At 38.3% G+C, this 18,455-nt stretch overlaps 1 protein-coding gene across 1 annotated transcript in view; it reads left to right on the plus strand.

Annotated features, from left to right (window-relative positions):
• The first annotated feature begins 1,004 nt into the window (after window positions 1-1,004).
• Window positions 1,005-18,455, plus strand: part of LOC311593969 (amine sulfotransferase-like) — a 28,882-nt gene continuing 11,431 nt past the window's right edge. The window contains exons 1-5 of the mRNA XM_084775393.1: window positions 1,005-1,143; window positions 12,082-12,233; window positions 13,862-14,070; window positions 15,889-16,015; window positions 17,053-17,147. Coding sequence (XP_084631519.1) covers window positions 12,092-12,233; window positions 13,862-14,070; window positions 15,889-16,015; window positions 17,053-17,147 — 573 coding nt within the window. The 5' untranslated portion in view covers window positions 1,005-1,143; window positions 12,082-12,091. The remainder of the gene's footprint in view (window positions 1,144-12,081; window positions 12,234-13,861; window positions 14,071-15,888; window positions 16,016-17,052; window positions 17,148-18,455) is intronic.

Here is an 18,455-nt window from a genome sequence, read left to right on the forward strand (position 1 = left end):
TAGCAGAAGCCATGGTTCTCAAACCACACAAAAGACTCATTCCATTCAACATTTACAACTAAAGCAGTGTAGACAGAAGGGTTTGCATGTGGAATAGCACGACCCACTGCAGCTTCCATGGCAAGATATTGGTTTGTTTTCTTTGAGGGAAAGTTGTACAGGTGAAGGGGAGATAGGAGGAGGTGAGGAGATAAGTGGGATTCATGTGTTTGATATGAAATTTACAAAGAATATATAGTTTTTAAATCTAAAAAAGGGAACTTTAAAGATAGACATGCCATGTGCAGATAAGTTACTCTCTACTGAGTTATGAAGAGAGTGTGGGGTTGTCAGGAATTTTGCACCCCAAAGTTAATGTGTCAGCTTACTTTTTTCTGGCAAGCACTGGCAGCTGAGGGCCGTAATCATGGTGAACAGCTGGCTTTGACCATGTCAAGTGTATTGGACAGACATGACCTGAGTCTTTCCTAGGGTAGAAGAGTTTGCACATGCCTTTCTGCAAGCTGGGCAGTGGCAACCATGGCCATATTCATGGTGAGCAGCTGGCTTGGCCAGGGTAAATATATCAGTTAGATATGCCATGAGTTTTCCACAGCCCCAATGTTCCCATAAGGACCCCAAGGCTGTGCTTCTGGATTTCTCCTAAAACAAGTGAAATGGGCAAGTAATCCACATTAGAGCCACAGCCAAGTCAGATAGCATGGCTCATTTTAAGGATTTGAAGGCCCTCTGTTCAGTCTCAGTCCATCCCAAAGGCTGTGTACTCTAGGTACTGGGGTATAGGTTCTGGGCTATATGAGCAAATCTCATTAACATGGCCAGCCATAGTCAACTGCCCCCAGGTCAGTGTGAAAGTGGGGATTTGTAGGATGGTTGAAATACACTCATGGCAATCATTCACTATCCTTCCTCTAGGTTGTAGCCAAGGAATGTGACCTGAAGGACACCTAGCTGAGGCTTCTTGGCTGACACTTTGTACTCCAGGGCTTTAAGGGTAACTAAGGACTTCTTTTTAGGTGTCTACATTCCTTCTCAGCAGTTGGAGATATGAGCAGGCAATCTTCACACTGAAGCCTAGTGCTCTCTGGATCTTTCTGTTTAAACGCCAACAGATCTGCACTCAGGTCCCATCAAACAATTCTGGTGAGTTCTTTATCCTCCTTCTCCTGCTCTGTTTCCCCCATTTAGTTCTACTGCACTGTGTCTCATGAGAATTCCAAGTGCTTGTGCGAATACTCCTAGAAAAGAAGAGTCTTGTGATCTCATTTCTTCAATAGTCAGAATCCTTCTTCTAATGTGTTTTTATGGTTCCCCTTGACATGGCAAAGAGGAGTGTGTTTACATCAGACTACTCACTATTGCTTGCTATTCATATTCAATTAAATGTCTAAACTATCCTTTATACTCCTTTTGCAAAAACATGATTTTGTTATGTGTAATTTGTTCTTGTGATTGTATAAAACTGAAATCATGAGAACTTTACATATGGAACTTTTAACCCCAGAGTATAAAATATTTGATATTTTGAATAAAGTTTGTTTGATGTTGCATTCATTGCTTTAGTTTAGTTTAGTTTAGTTTAGTTTGGTCAGCCTCAGTTATCGGCTTCATGCCGCACCACCTCGAGAGCAGGAACACAGCCTAGTTTGATAAACTGGACAGCTTTTCTCTGGTGTATGTTTTTGATATCTTAGCATCTACATTTCTCCACCTATGTAGCTATGTCTTTTAGACCTGGGATTTGGAGAACTTCAAAAAATGAGGCAGACTCTAGTTTAATCCTGCAGACCCCCCCCCACTTTTTAAAAAAGCCACAACATATGACATTCTGAAAATGTGTCAAGGCATGATCAAGTTAGGTTTTACTTATTTTGATCTAATAAGAAGTTGGCTCCTAATTGTAAGATGAAGTTAGGCTGTTCCATCATTTGGCCATCTTGAAGATTCCACTAACAAAAGAGCTCGTTCTTGACAGGCACACATGGTGAAGGAGTCACCACACATTCATGTTTCCTTCCATTCTACCTCTCTGATTGCCCTCTGTGTGTTTCTCTGGTGGGCTCATAGGTCTTCAACAAAACAGCATGCCATGGTCCCACAGCAATTTGCTCTTGTTCTTGCTCTTTCCTACTATTTCCTGCCTTTTTTCCCCCTTCCTTCTTCTTTTACCCTCATTACAACTGTACTCCTACTATTCTGTTCCCCAGTTTACATACATTTATTGTTTCAGTTATGTTATATTCTGTGACAATATCCAAATTAACACCAATGATAATTACAGGTCAAATCATTTTCCTGAGCTTTAGATTTATACTTTTCATTTATTACCGAATCTGTACATAAGAATAATTCCAAATCAATCTTAGTTCTATCAATAAAACACAATCATAGTTGATAGTTTTTTAAACTTGGCTTTGCTTCAGCATCCCAAAGAGTTAAGAATGAATAGTCTACAAATTTTCTTCAACTACAGTATGGTCAACACCGTCAGCACCTCTGTATTTTTAATTTTTTCGTATCTCCTATAAAGTGACTTAAAACTCTAGATTCTCTCACTAATCAGTGATCCCTCTGTAATCCATGATATTGTTAGCACCCAGTGGTTTAATATACTGCGTCTTAGGGTTATTATGATGAGCCACCATGACCAAAAGCAACTTGAAGAGGAAAAGGTTTATTTGACTTGCTCTTCCACATCACTGTTCATCATCAAGGAAGATTCATAAAAGAAACTTGAGGAAGGAACCTGGATGTTGGAGATGAAGTGGAGGCTATTGAGAATAGCAGCTTTTGGGCTTTCTCTACATGGCTTGTTAATGTGTATTTTTTTTTTGTACGGCCTAGTACTATCCACCCTAAGTTGTCACCATCCACAGTAGACTCAGCTCTTTACTTCTATCATTACTTGAGAAACTACCCCATTGACTCCCACAGAGGCCAAATTGTCAAAGCCACAATTCTTCAATTTCCACTTCTCAGATTTCTTAGCTTCTATCAAGTGGACAAAGAGAAGAACCAACCAACCAACCAACCAACCAACCAACCAACCAACCAAGAAAAAAGAAAGAATAGTAATTAAGGAAAAAACCAGCAAAAAACCCAAACAAACAAGCAACAACAAACCAGAAATATCTGACCAGCATAAATTAAGATGACGAAAATAGAAAGAAAGCCCTTAATCATTGGAAATAGCCACTCAGCTATTCTTAAAAGGATTTTGTGACAATCATATGCTAGAAGTTACCTAAGTAAGCTCTAGCTATATTGTAAAACACAAAAGGACAAACAACCCCCCAAAACACCTTGCAGATTTGCTAATAATTCTCATAGTTAAGTAAAAGTTTAACTTGTCCTCCAGTTCCCTGTAATGTTTAACCCGAATCTCCTAATGTTTAACTTCTTTCATGCACTTAAGGAAAACATCTGATAAGATTTTTCTAGAACTAACAAATCTTACCTAGTGTATCCCATCTGATTTCAATTTATTTTATGTAACACCTGCCATTTTCCAGTAAATACATGGAAGGGATTATTGAGTCACCAGCAACCTATTGATTCCTGCTTTTCTTCAATCTTCATCAGAAATGATTTTTCTTTATCTGTTGATCTGTAAACAATGGGTACAACTGGATGGATTCAATTATTTCCAAGGGTCTCCCTTACTTTGTCAGAATATGTGTACAATTATCTCTTCATAGTCTGTGCATGATGGTGCATGGCTCTAATTCCAGCACTCTTGATGCAGAAGAAGATAGATCTCTATGTATTTGGGATGACCCTTGTCTATATAGTGAATTTCAGGCCAACCAAGGCTACACAAGGAGTCCTTGTCTTAACACCCTTTCCTCACAGTAATGTTTTTTTTTTCATCTTTTTCTTGAATTTCAGTGAAAAAATAAGCAGGGGACTTACATTTACTTTCTCTATAAACAACCACATTTCCTTCCATCACTAAAAAACTCTGATGTCTATATGTAAATGAATCTTTTTATTGCTTCTTACTCCCCTTGTTTTAGAGAATGAATTTCTCTGTCTTTCTAATACTCTGTATAACTCTTTTTCTCCATCTAGGTTTTCTCTGTGTGTCTTTTCCTTTCTCCCTGTTCTGCCTTATTTCTGTCTCCTCCTCTCCATCTCAATCTTATAAAATGCAGCGTAACTGGGTATACAAACACAATAGAAAAAGTGAAAATTTCCTTCAGTGTGCTTACAAGGGTCTTTTGACACTCCTAACCAGGAAGGTCAAGGTGGAATAAAAAAATGGCTGTTTAGAGAGTGTGTGGTAGGTATTGTAGGTGACAGATGAGATGGGACAGTGACTTGGTTCTATTTCCTTTTGGGTTTCAGCAATATTCTCTGTGAATAGATTTTCCCTTTATCAGTGTTATGACCTCAGCAATTTTTCACACACTTCATAGAATATATTCAAAATTTCTCTTTCAATACCAATGTCATCTACCTGCACTGGCATGGGAGAGAGAGAGAGAGAGAGAGAGAGAGAGAGAGAGAGAGAGAGAGAGAGACAGAGAGAGAGAGAGAGACAGAGAGAGAGAGACAGACAGACAGACAAACAGAGAGACAGAGACAGAGAGAGAAAGAGACAGAGAGAGACAGAGAGAGAGAGAGAATGTGTGCATATGCGTGTGCATTTCCTCAGCCCAGCCTTTCTATCAACAACACTCTATAGTCAGGGTGCTTTGCATTTCCCTGTCTGAGGGAGAAACTGCAATGCATGTAGGCCTCATTAGATATCTTTGGTTGTGGTATGCACCCCACTAAGGGTCCTCCAGCAGAGTCTAATGTAAGTGATTGTCTACCTGATAGATATCTCTGAAGACATTAGTCAGAGTCGTTGTACATGTATGTAATCCCAGTACAGGTCAGAGCATCAATGCATATTGAGGCTACCCTGGACTACATATTAAGTTGTAGGACATCCTAGACTACATGGAGAGTGCTTGTCTATATCATCCACACACCAAATTAAATATTGTTTATTGACATGCAATTTAGTCAACACTGTATTTTCAGATTTTATCTAATTGGATTTCTTGGGAACTATTTTTCTTTAAATAAACAACTGAATGGAAGCACACTAGTGCCAACGTAAGATTGGAATTGTGAGTATTCTCTTATCACTTTAACTAACTTCAGGTAGAGAATTGTCTGGCAGATTCAGTAGAGATATTTGGCTTGATCAAACTTTGACAACATCAGGTATGTCTTGAGATTGTTTGCTTTACATTTTTAGTTCAGTTATTACTTAGACTTACGATGCATTCTGATGTGTGAGTCTTTGGTTGGAAATTTAAATTATTACACATTTCAAAGGAGACCTTGTAACTCTAAGCAAATAATGTTTCAGAAGCAAATATGCTGGTGTTACTAACTTTAAATAACCACTCAGTTGTTGAGGGTCAGAAGCTTCATTCAGTGAGAGCAGGTTATGCCAACTCTGCACAAGATATCAAATGCACAGCTTTAAAGGGTTTCATATATTTTTTAAAAAATGAAAGCATGAAGGTAATAAAAATACAAAATGTTCTATATTATATGCATGGACTCTGTGCCAAAATTTTTGGTATGTAATCTTCTGAGGTGGTTAGACATCTGTGCAGCTCCATTTTCACACCTACATGTTTAGAACTGTGGAAGGTGGATCCAAGATGGCGGCGAGCAGTGTGGACCATGTTTGAAAGCTCCAGTGAACAATTCAGGGAATTGCACAGATTTCTGAGCCAGGAACACCAAGGTCCCCACACCACGGCAGCAGAAGTGCTCTACAGTTCGGAGGGACCAGGGTGCGGAAGACCTGCTTGCCCCTGCACACGGGAGGAGCGTGGACTTTCTCGGATCAGAGCAGCAGCAGCAGTGCCACCAGCGGCACCAGTGGCTCCAGCGGCACCAGCGGAAGTGGCTGAGGTTTGCAGCTCAGAGCCTTCCAGTGGAGGCGATTGGTGTGGTGGACGGTGGGAGTTGCTGCGGGAGAGGGGACTCTGGACAGGATTGGGTCTCATGGTGCCTTGAGACCCAAACTGGACTAAGGAGACAGTTCAGCCCCAGAGTCCTGGGTTTGCTCAGTGAGCTGTGCCTTGGAGAAGCTGGCTCAGCTCAGCAAGCAACTCTGCCCGAGGCACAGCTCCCCTGCCAGTGAAGTATCAGGGCTTCCAGCCTACGGAAATCGTGAGAAAACAAGTGAATCTATCATCAGACTCCCTCCACTCAACTCTGGAACTTACCCAACAAAAGCAGAGATGGCAAGATGTCTAAGGGACAGTGTAAAAGCATTCGCAAAAAAACCCCAAAACAACATGACATCTCCAGTTCCCAGCTATCCCAAAGAAAACAACCTGGAGAACTCACATACAATGGAAACACAAGAAAATGACCTCAGATCCTTGGTAATGAGGATGGTAATGGAGGAAACAAATAAAATTCAAAATCAGATGCAGGAAGACGCAGCCAAGCAGGTGTGAGACATAAAAGAAGCACATAGAGTGGAACCGGAAAATTTTCAGGAAAATATAAACAACCAGATGAAAGAAATTAAAAAATCTGTTCAAGATATGAAAATGAAAATGGATTCAATGATAAACACACAGACAAAAGAAAAACGAGAACATGAGGCCTCAGAGAAGAAGGCGAATGACACAGTGCTGAGGTTTTCTAACAGAATCCAAGAGATGGAAGAAGGAATCTCAAGTCTAGAAGATACAATAACAGATCTTGAAGCAACCATTAAAGAAAATGCCAAATCTGGAAAACTCCAGACACAAAACATCCAAGAAATTAAGGACACCATGAAAAGAAGAAATCTGAGGATAATAGGCATTGAAGAAAGAGAAGATATCAGACAGACTCCAAGGCCCAGAAACTATTCTCAACAAAATCATAGAAGAAAATTTCCCCAATCTAAAGAAAGAGATGCCTATAAACATACAAGAGGCATACAGAACACCAGATAGAATTGACCAGAAAAGAAAAGCTGCCTGTCACATAATAATCAAAACACAAAACATACAGAACAAAGAAAAAATATTAAAAGCTGCAAGGGAAAAGGGCCAAATTACATTTAATGGCAAACCTATCAGAATTACACCCGACTTCTCAACAGAGACCATCAAAGCCAGAAGGGCCTGGACAGAGATCCTGCAAACCCTAAGAGACCACAGATGCCAGGCCAGACTACTTTACCCAGCAAAACTATCAATAACCATTGATGGAGAAAACAAAATATTCCATGACAAAACCAAATTCAAACAGTACCTATCCACAAATCCAGCTTTACAGAAGGTACTAGAAGGAAAACTCCATCCCAAAGGGTCAAGCTACAACCAAAACTACTCAGGAAATAGATAACTATACTATGGCAAAAACACAACTACACAAACGCTTGACTGGAACCAACATCAAAATTAAGACTCTTAATAGTAACTGGTCATTAATATCTCTCAACATCAATGGTCTCACTTCTCCAATAAAAAGACACAGACTAACTGAGTGGGTGCATAAACAGGATCCAACATTCTTCTGCATTCAAGAAACACATCTCACCCATAATGATTGATAGGCATTACCTCAGGATAAAAGGTTGGAAAAATATTCCAAGCCAATGGTCATAAGAAGCAAGCAGGCATAGCCATTTTAATATTGAACAAAATAGATTTTCAACCAAGATTAATCAAAAGGGATGAGGATGGACACTTCATACTCATCAAAGGTAAAGTCAACCAAGATGACATCACAGTTCTGAACATTTATGCTCCCAATACAAGGGCACCCACATTTGTAAAAGATCTGCTAAAAAGGCTTAAACCACGCATCGATCCCCACACAATAATAGTGGGAGACATCAACACCCCACACTCTCTGAAGGACAAGTCATTGAAATAGAAACTAAGCCGAGAAATAACATCATTAACCAATGCCATGGGTCAAATGGATCTAACAGATATCTATAGAACCTTTCACCCAAAGAAGAAAGAATATATCTTCTTCTCTGCACCCCATGGAACCTTCTCCAAAATTGATCACATCATAGTTCACAAAGAAAGCCTCAACAGATACAAGAGGATTGAAATAATACCTTGTATCCTATCAGATCATCATGGGCTTAGGCTGCAATTCAACAACAACAGAAATAACAAAAAGCCTACACGTATGTGGAAACTAAACAACTCTCTGCTAAATGACACCTGGGTCAGGGAAGAAAGAAAGAAAGAAATCAAGGAGTTTCTGCAATTCAATGAAAATGAAGGAACAACATACCCAAATTTGTGGGATACATTGAAAGCAGTGCTAAGAGGAAAATTCATAGCACTAAGTGCCTTTAAAAAGAAATTGGAAGCATTGCACATAAACACCTTAACGACACAACTGGAAGCCCTAGAAAAAAAAGAAGCAGAAACACCCAAAAGGAGTAGACGTCTGGAGATAATCAAACTCAGGGGTGAAATTAACAAATTAGAAACTAAGAAAACAGTCCAAAGAATCAACAAAACCAAGAGCTGGTTCTTTGAGAAAGTCAACAAGATAGACAGACCGTTAGTCCAACGAACTAAAAGGCAGACAGACAGTATTGAAATCAACAAAATCAGAAATGAAAAGGGAGACATAACAACAGACACTGAAGAAATACAAAGCATCATAAGATCCTACTTTGAAGGCATATATGCCACAAAATTTGAAAATCTAAGGGAAATGGACAATTTTCTTGATCAATTTCACTTGCCAAAGTTGAGTGAAGAACAGATAAACAAGCTAAATAGTCCCATTTCCCCTACAGAAATTGAAGTAATCATTGATAGTCTTCCAACCAAAAAAAGCCCAGGGCCAGATGGTTTCAGTGCAGAATTCTACCAGACCTTCAAGGGCGAGCTAATACCGATACTCTTCAAGCTACTCCAAAAGATAGAAAGGGATGGAACATTACCAAATTCATTCTATGAGGCCATAGTCTCATTGATACCTAAACCTCACAAAGACTCAACAAAGAAAGAGAATTTCAGACCAAGTTCTCTGATGAACATCGATACAAAAGTACTAAATAAAATACTTGCAAAACGAATACAAGAGCACATCAAAGATCATTCATCATGACCAAGTAGGCTTCATTCCAGGCATGCAGGGATGGTTTAATATAAAGAAATCCATCAATGTAATCCACCACATAAACAAACTGAAAATAAAAAACCACATGATCATCTCTTTGGATGCAGAGAAAGCATTTGATAAAATCCAAGACCCATTCATGTTTAAAGTTTTAGAGAGATCGGGAATACAAGGCACTTTCCTCAACATAATAAAGGCTATATATAGGAAGCCAATAGCCAAAATCAAAGTAAATGGTGAGATATTCAAGGAAATTCCTCTAAAATCAGGAACAAGGCAAGGCTGCCCACTCTCTTCATATCTCTTCAATATAGTACTCAAAGTTCTAGCCAGAGCAATGACAAGAAAAGGAGATCAAGGGTATTCAAATGGGAAAGGAGGAAGTCAAATTATCCCTATTTGCAGATGATATGATAGTCTACATAAGTGACCCTCAAAATTCCACCAGAGAACTCCTACAGCTGATAAACACCTTCAGCAAATTGGCTGGATACAAAATTAACTCCAAAAAGTCTGTAGCCTTCCTATACACAAATGACAAGCTTGCAGAGGAAGAAATTAGGAAAACTACACCCTTCACATTAGCCATAAGCAATATAAAGTACTTAGGAGTTACTCTAACTAAGCAAGTGAAGGACTTGTTTGGAAAAAATTTCAAAACTCTAAAGAAAGAAATTGAAGATGACATGAGAAGATGGAAGGATCTCCTTTGCTCATGGATTGGGAGAATTAACATAATAAAAATGGCCATCCTACCAAAAGCAATCTACAGATTCAATGCAATCCCTATCAAAATACCTACACAATTTTTTAAAGACATTGAAAGTTCAGTTCTGAACTTCATATGCAAAAACAAAAACCCAGAATAGCTAAAACAATCTTGTACAATAAAAGGTGCTCTGGAGGAGTCTCCATACATGATCTCAAACTGTACTATAAAGCAATAGTAATTAAAACAGCATGTACTGGCACAGCAACAGGTTGGTTGATCAGTGGAATCAAATCGAAGACCCAGATATCAATCCACACACATATGGTTATTTGATTTTCGACAAAGAAGTCAAATCCATTCGATGGAAAAGGGATAGCATCTTCAACAAATGGTGCTGGTCTAACTGGATGTCTATGTGTAAAAAAATGCAACTGGACCCATATTTGTCACCTTGTACAAAACTCAAATCCAAGTGGATTAAAGACCTCAACATAAAACCAGAGACACTTAGAAGAAAAAATGGGAAAGAGCCTGTAACATATTGGCACAGGAGACAACTTCCTGAACAGAACACCAACAGCCCAGACATTAATGTCAAAAACTAATAAATGGGACCTCATGAGGCTGAGAAGCTTCTGTAAGGCAGGAGACACTGTCAAGAGAACAAAGCAACAGCCTACAGACTGGGAAAATATCTTCACCAACCCTACATCTGACAAAGGTCTAATATCCAATATATATAAAGAACTCAAGAAATTAAACACCACCAAACCAAATAACCCAATTGAGAAATGGGGCTGGAACTAAACAGAAAATTCTCAACAGAGGAATATCAAATGGCTGAGAAACACTTAAAGAAATGCTCAACCTCCTTAGTCATCAGGGAAATGCAAATCAAAACAACTCTGAGATTCTATCTTACACCCATCAGAATGGTTAAGATAAGAAATTCAAGCGATACCACATGCTGGTGAGGATGTGGGGAAAGAGGAACACTTCTTCATTGCTGGTGGGAATGCAAACTAGTACAACCACTTTGGAAATTTATCTGGTGCTATCTCAGAAAAATGGGAATAGGGCTTCCTCAAGACCCAGCTATTCTACTCCTTGGAATATACCCAGAAGAGGCTCCAGCACACAACAAGAAAATTTGCTCAACCATGTTCATAGCAACCTTATTCATAATAGCCAGAACATGGAAACAGCCTAAGTGTCCCTCAATAGAAGAATGGATAAAGAAACTGTGGTACATATACACTATGGAATACTATTCAGCTATTAAAAACAAGGAATTCCTGAAATTTGTGGATAAATGGATTGAGCTAGAAATGAACATAATGAGTGAGTTAACCCAGAAGCAGAAAGACTCAAATGGTATATACTCACTTATATCTGCATATTAGCCCAAGGGGCATGTCCCACGAAAGCCTTCACTTACCAGGAAACCGAGACAGAGGGGAGGACATTCTAGTGGGACTCTAGATGAGAGAATCATGGGAGAATGGCAAAGTAGAAGGATCCAGAGGGTCCTAGAAGCCTACAAGTAGAACATTATGATAGGCAGATTTGGGCACAGGGGTCTCGCTCAAACTAAGGTACCAGCCAAGGACAATACAGGCGGTAAACCTTAAACCCCTACCCAGATCTCGACAATGGTCAGAACATTCTCCACAGTAGAGTGGAGAGTGGGATATGACTTTCTCACATACTCTGGTGCCTCACCTTTGACCATGTCCCTTGGAGGGGGAGACCTGGTGGCACTCAGAGGAAGGACAGCAGGTTACCAAGAAGAGACTTGATACCCTATGATCATATACAGGGGGAAGGTAATCCCACTCAGGAACAGTCATAGGGGAGGGAAATAAGGGGAAAATGGGAGGGAGGGATGAATGGGAGGATACAAGGGATGGGAAAACCATTGAGATGTAACAAGAATAAATTAATAAAGGAGGAAAAAAAGATGCTAAAGAGTGCAAAAAAAAAGCACTGTGGAATTCCATCTCACATTCAATTACAGGAAAATATACTTAACATTTTACTCTCTGTTTCCTCATATTTAATAAGGAGGTTTTAAGAATATAGCATCATAGTATATTATGACATTTAGATTATATAACTTATGTGTTTTGTTTTTCAGAGTAGGTATTTATACACTTAAGCTAGCTAAATGGTTCTTGGCACAAATTGGCCTCTCAGTTATTATTATTTACTATTGTATGCTAATTGACATACAAAATAATCTCTGCTTTTACTTCCAGGTGAATAATTATGGATAATACGAATGGATATTTGCTTAATTTTAAAGGATGTAATTTTGTGAAATACTTTGTGGACATTGAGGAGTTAGAAAAGATGGAAGATTTTGAGATTAGAGATGACGATGTCTTCATTGTCACATATCCAAAATCTGGTAAGTACCAGGAGTGGTCACTAATGTCTCCTTTGCTTTAGTGTTAGGGGTGTCCAACTTGCTCCTCTCCACTTACCAAGAGCAGCAAACCCTCTTTTGCACAACAATCAATGACAGCCAAAATGTATCTGTAGGAGAGAAGGCCACCATCCGTGCATGTACTACACGCTGATGGTGAGGAGAAGTGTTATGGGAATGAGAGGTGCAATCTAGAGCCAGGAGCAGACACTAGGTCAGCACTGACCTGTCAATGTGGTAGACAAGAATGACAGTCTGAAATAGTTTCTTCCTAATCCAAATGCTTCATTATTTTGTATGAATTTTCTACCATATATCATTTACTTTAAAAGATTTGCAAAGGAACTGAGGTCCACTTAACTCTCTCTCTCTCTCTCTCTCTCTCTCTCTCTCTCTCTCTCTCTCTCTCTCTCTGTGTGTCTCTCTGTCTCTCTCTCACTCACACACACACACAGTCTGAGACACACATTTTACTGAGGTGTGAAGTCCATAGGTACAGACTAATGGTGGAGAGGCGGTGTTGTGCTGCAGATGAGAAAAATCTAATATGATGGTCACTTCTGATTTAGCTGGGGCCAGACTTGGATGTCTTTGTTCTTGCTTTAAATGCAGTTAAAGGTAAAACATGAAATTTATTAATTCTGTAAAATTATTAATCTGTACATTGTATTCTGTAAGTGTTTAAATATAAATACACTCTTAAAACATTGCATACTTCTGAAAAATGAGTTTATTCTTGGCTGTTGCTGAATAGTACAAACAGTGGAATTGTACATTGTTTTGCCATAGAAGTCTTTTGAAAGCTCAGAGGATGGCCCAGTGAGCATAGTGAATGAATGTCTTGGCCTTGCAAGCATAAAGTCCTGAGTGGGAGTCACTTAAACACCTGTAAGCCAGATGTGGTTATGTGTTTCTCTAATTGTGTGCTTCCTGTGGTGAGATCCTAGGCAGAGACGTGATTCCCAGAATGTCACTAGCCATTTGGAATGCAGACTCAAAAACAACCAAAACACCTTATCCCAAAAAAGTCTGAAAGCCATTGTACTCACACACATGCATGCACTAACATATGGGCATGTATAAATTCTCTGACACACTATGCATAACAGACTCACACATACACAGACCACACCCACACATACACACACACACACACACCAGGTCAAGAAAAACTGAGCAATAATACTCCAAACAAATAAACAAAAAAGGTAGTAAAAATGTAATGCTACTAACTCTGGTGTGATTTTAGCACAATGTTTGCACTTGGGTTATAATATAGCGGTACCCATTAAAATCTACAAATAGTGTCTGTCAATTAGAATTTAAAAAATTTCCCATGGAACTTGGAGTACAGAGAATCTATAGGAATAATTTAAATGACCATTACAAAGAAATCAGAATAAAAGAACTCTAAAATCAAAAAAGGAACTCAGAGAATTTCATTTCTATTCATACACCCAAGTAGAGATAAAATCAAATAAAAACTACACTTGCTCATTTGCATACAGGGGATATTTTTTAAAAGCACCATTTGCTTTAATATAGAATGTATTACCACAGATACTAATTGTTCAAACCTACATCAGGATTGTTATATATATTTCTTACAGGTACCACCTGGGCTCGGCAGATCCTCAGCTCCATTTACTTTGAGGGTCACCGGAACTGCACTGAAAACACCCTAACAAATGAAAGAGCACCATTCTTTGAGTACAAGAGTCCTAAATTAGACTATGTGAAAATGCCATCACCTCGCATCTTCTCTTCCCACCTTCCATATTACTTAGTACCAAAAGGTCTCAAGAACAAAAAAGCTAAAGTACGTCATAGAGCTTTGGCTTCCTATAGAGACAAAATGCTTTGCTTTGTGAATAATATTATTACTTCAGTGCTTGTGCTATGATCTTACAAGCAAACATTCTTGAGTTTGTACCTGCATTCTTCCACCAGCCTTCTGAGAGTCTACACCTATGAATTGTACTACAGAACCTAAGTGTGAGAATATTCTACTTACAGAGGTGGCACTGCATTCTAAAAAAATGGGGATAATCAGTTATTCAGAAACCAGCAAAGGATGAATACTTATTTTCCCTCCAGTAACTTGACATGGCTGAAATGTGTTTGTCAATGTGATAGTTATTGGATTGTGTCTCATACTGGTCTTAATTTGCATATCTATACTCAGTAATGATGTTGGTGAATATTAGTAATTAATACTCAGTATTATGTTTAGTAAAAACTTATTTATTCATTAATTAATAATTTCCACAAATAACCACACACTGAGACTATGATTCATTCAGAATTAAGCATAGAAATGAACATAATAATTACTTTGTTATCACACTATCAGTTGAGTTTCTTCCTGTCCAATGTTCCAGGTGATCACATGAATGTGTTCTCTGGAATCCAACCATTCTCTTCTCCTTTACCTCCTTCTGCGCCCTCTTTGGGGACCTCCAGCCTCATAACAACAAAACTCCACCTCTTCTATCTGCCAAATTCCATCTTTCAGCATTTTAAAAAAATTAACCAATCCACTTTAAGTTAGGTGGAGCAAGGTTTACACAACAAGGACAGGTATACCTGAGAATGTGCTTGTCTGAGCAGAGACCTGATTTTGGGTGCAGCAGTTAGCATTAAAATACATAGAACCTTTAAACTCATCTCTTGGATGACAGAGGCAGGCATATCTCTGTGATTTGGAGGCCAGTCTGGTCTACAGAATGATTCCAGAACAGCCAAGGCTACCCAGAAAAATCCTATCTTGAAAACAAAACAAAAAGAAAACAAAAAATCAAAACATACAAAATAAAGACCAACCCTCAAAAACTGAGATTAAACATGTTTCATATGTTTAGTCTCATGATTAGCTTTGGTTTTGTGAAGGTGCTCTAGCTTTGCTCTAGCTTTTCATTATTATAACTTTATTTATTTTTATTTTTTTTATTTTTATTTTTTTGGTTTTTCAAGTCAGGGTCTCTTTGTAGCCTTGGCTGTTCTGGACTCACTTTGTAGACCAGGCTGGCCTCGAACTCACAGCGATCCGCCCAACTCTGCCTCCCAAGTGCTGGGATTAAAGGCGTGCGCCACCACGCCCGGCTCATTATTATAACTTTAGATTAATTTTCCTACTGATTTGAATCCTGTCACTTCTGTATACTAATATACGTGTGTCCTTCTTAATTGTTTATAACCTTGTGGTTTAATTGCATTAATAACATTCTCAACTTTAGTATCATCAAACACTGACTTTTTAACATAAATTCATCACTTTCTTATCTTTATTATATTTCATGATTAAAACAATTTTAATGAAATATATTATAACAGTATTCTTTCCCTCCCCCAAGGCCTTCTAGATCCCCTCTCCATCTCTGTGCACTCAACATTACAAAGAATATAATTTCTAGGAAGTTGACCTGTGCTTTAGTGCATGTGTGAAACACTATGGAAATCAAAGGATTCCTTCATCTTTTATAGCATGAAATAAGTTGATAACTAACTACATTTTCATAAATATTACCTCGGTGAAAATAAAGATTTCTATGCATAATGAACCATTTTATAATTGTTCAGAACCTTTCAGGATAACAATGAACTACTAAAGCAACTTGGTGTGTTTTTTTTTCTGCAGATTCTTTATCTTTACAGAAATCCCAAAGATGTTTTGATCTCCTTTTTTCATTTTTCAAAGTTGATAAATTTCATAGAAGCTACATATACCATAGAACATTTTCTGGACAATTTTCTGGATGGAAAAGGTAACAATATTTATCCCTCTCACTTGTTTACAAAGTACACATGATAATTAAACCGTCTAAATTTAGGGAAGACATAACCAAGAGATGGAGGGGACAGTGGGAAGGTTATAAAGAGCTATGATTTTGAAACAATATAACCTGAAAAACAAAACCAACAGTTTTCCTGCCAGTGTTGGGACCATTTGAAGGTTGTCAAATTTGCAACACTGTATATTAAGGGATTTTGGCAAGACCATAAGATATTTAAAAATACTTTATCCATTGTTTCCCTAGATAATGGTATAGGAAGTGTCATAAAACTAAAGTTGAGAGTGAAGTTGAGCTCGCATGGCACACATTTGTGAGGAAATTGATGAATTTTTTCATGCCATTATTGAGGAGAATTGATGAATGAAAAAGCCATATGGAGTGTGGAATCAGAATCTCACACATTTCTATTGTTATATTCAAGTTTTGTCTCTTGTGGCAAGGAAATACTGCTGCCCAGAGATCTTTTAGAACAGGAGTGGAGACATATGCCTTCAGCTAGAGGAGAAATAGGAAGTTCCCTTAAAGGTGTCTTTAAAGTCAGACCTTTGGACTTCTTTATTGAAAGGGTTTGAGATTGATTTATTTTATGAGTATTTTGCCTGCATGTATGTCTGTGCACACACATGTGCAGGGAATTCAGTGGTCAGAAGAGGGCATCAGATTCCCCGGAACTGGAGTTATAGTTGGTTTGGGAGCCAGCATGTGAGTGCAGAGAACAACACTCAGGTCCTGTGCAAGAGCAGCCAGTTCCTTAGCCACTGAGTGATGTCTCCAGCTCCTGATCCTTGACTTTCTCAGTGTCTGCATCCTGTGTCCCTATGTAGGTAAGTTGGTCTGAGCCTAGTGTAATTGTTACACAAACACAACTCTTTTTATGTAATCATATGATGATCCAAGTGTAGTGGCTTCATTTTTGTTTCTGAAGAGTGTGAACCAGAAAAGAAAGGATCCAGTTTGATCTCAGTAGTATGATGCCTTGACTTGTTACTCAGTAACTTTTTCTTTAGTTTTTGGAAGCCGTTGGTTTGATCACATTAGAGGCTGGTATGAACACAGACATGACTTCAATATAATGTTCCTGAGCTATGAAGAAATGAAGAAGGTAAGACATGAATGTTCCCATCTCTGAACTTAAACTACACACTCCCAGGTCCCCTTGTTCCTCAGTGCTCCTTGGGCGTTTTGTGGAAGGGCGTGTATGGTTTCCAACCCCTCCCTTACTGACTTGAATGCCTTGGGGCTCTTTCTCCCTGGTGATGTCTTTTGTGATTCCTTCTGTGTGTACCCACTAGTGTCCATAAAGACAATTTATGGTATCTAGAGGATACTCACCTTTTCAAGAGTTGATAAATCTTTAATTATTTGTATTAGTAGATTCAGTGTGGTATTGCCATTGATGAAAGAAACATGCATTCATCTTAATCACTCTCTTACACTTTCAGCCTTTATTTGCTCAGGAATCTTCCCAATTTTTAGTAATCATAGTTTAACTTTTAAAATGACAGATGTTCTGCCTTCACTCCTCTCTTCATTGGAGCCAGATGTGATCACTGTTGCTCTGTATTGTCAGATCTCATTTAATCTGTTTTGTAAGGTTCATCCATTCCCAACAAGTGGTGTTTACATCTCGCTGTGTCTAAATAATACTCTGTTTTATGTATGTGCTGCACATTCATTCATTTCTTTATTAATGAGTTTCTAAGGACATTGCATGCCTTGACTGTAGTGAAGTGTACATCAACATTAGATGCCAATAAGAGTCTGGAATGCTGAATTTATTTTCATTGGCTATATAATAAGAAATGGGGTTACCGGATTGTATGGTGGGCTTATTTTTATTGTGTAAGACCTACACTGTTCTCCATTGTGAATGTACTTAATCCACTCAGTGTTTAATCTGATATGTCATCATGGCCATCTAGTTTTTTTTCTTTGTCTTTTTTTTATGCCACTGACTAAAACCAGTGTCTCATACATGCCATAAAAATGTTCTTCTGACCTACATCATCAGCCAGAATCTAGATTTTTTAGACAATTTTTATTTTGCCCTATTATTTAATCGAAGGTAGTAAACAAAATTATGTTGAAAATGTTCAGGTAATTTCAGTATTTGTAACATTAATTATTCTATTTCTATCACTGTGCGTTTATTTCTTCTTGGCTACAGTACCTTGCTTTTCATGTCCATTTATGATCACCACACAACAAAGATATTTGTAGAAGTAAGTTAATGACTATGATGTAGTTATTGTATGGGCCACATAAACGTCTTTCACATGATCACTTAAAAAGAAATTAAAGCAGTAGCAAGCTTAGAAAGCCCTTCCTTCACTCCAACAATGCTCAGCTGCATGCTCTTGTGATTCTCTTATGGATCAAGCTCTCTAAAACTTATTAGTTCATCACATTT

Source organism: Acomys minous (genome assembly GCF_964271855.1).
Source record: "Acomys minous genome assembly, chromosome: 3".
Lineage (NCBI taxonomy): Eukaryota > Metazoa > Chordata > Mammalia > Rodentia > Muridae > Acomys > Acomys minous.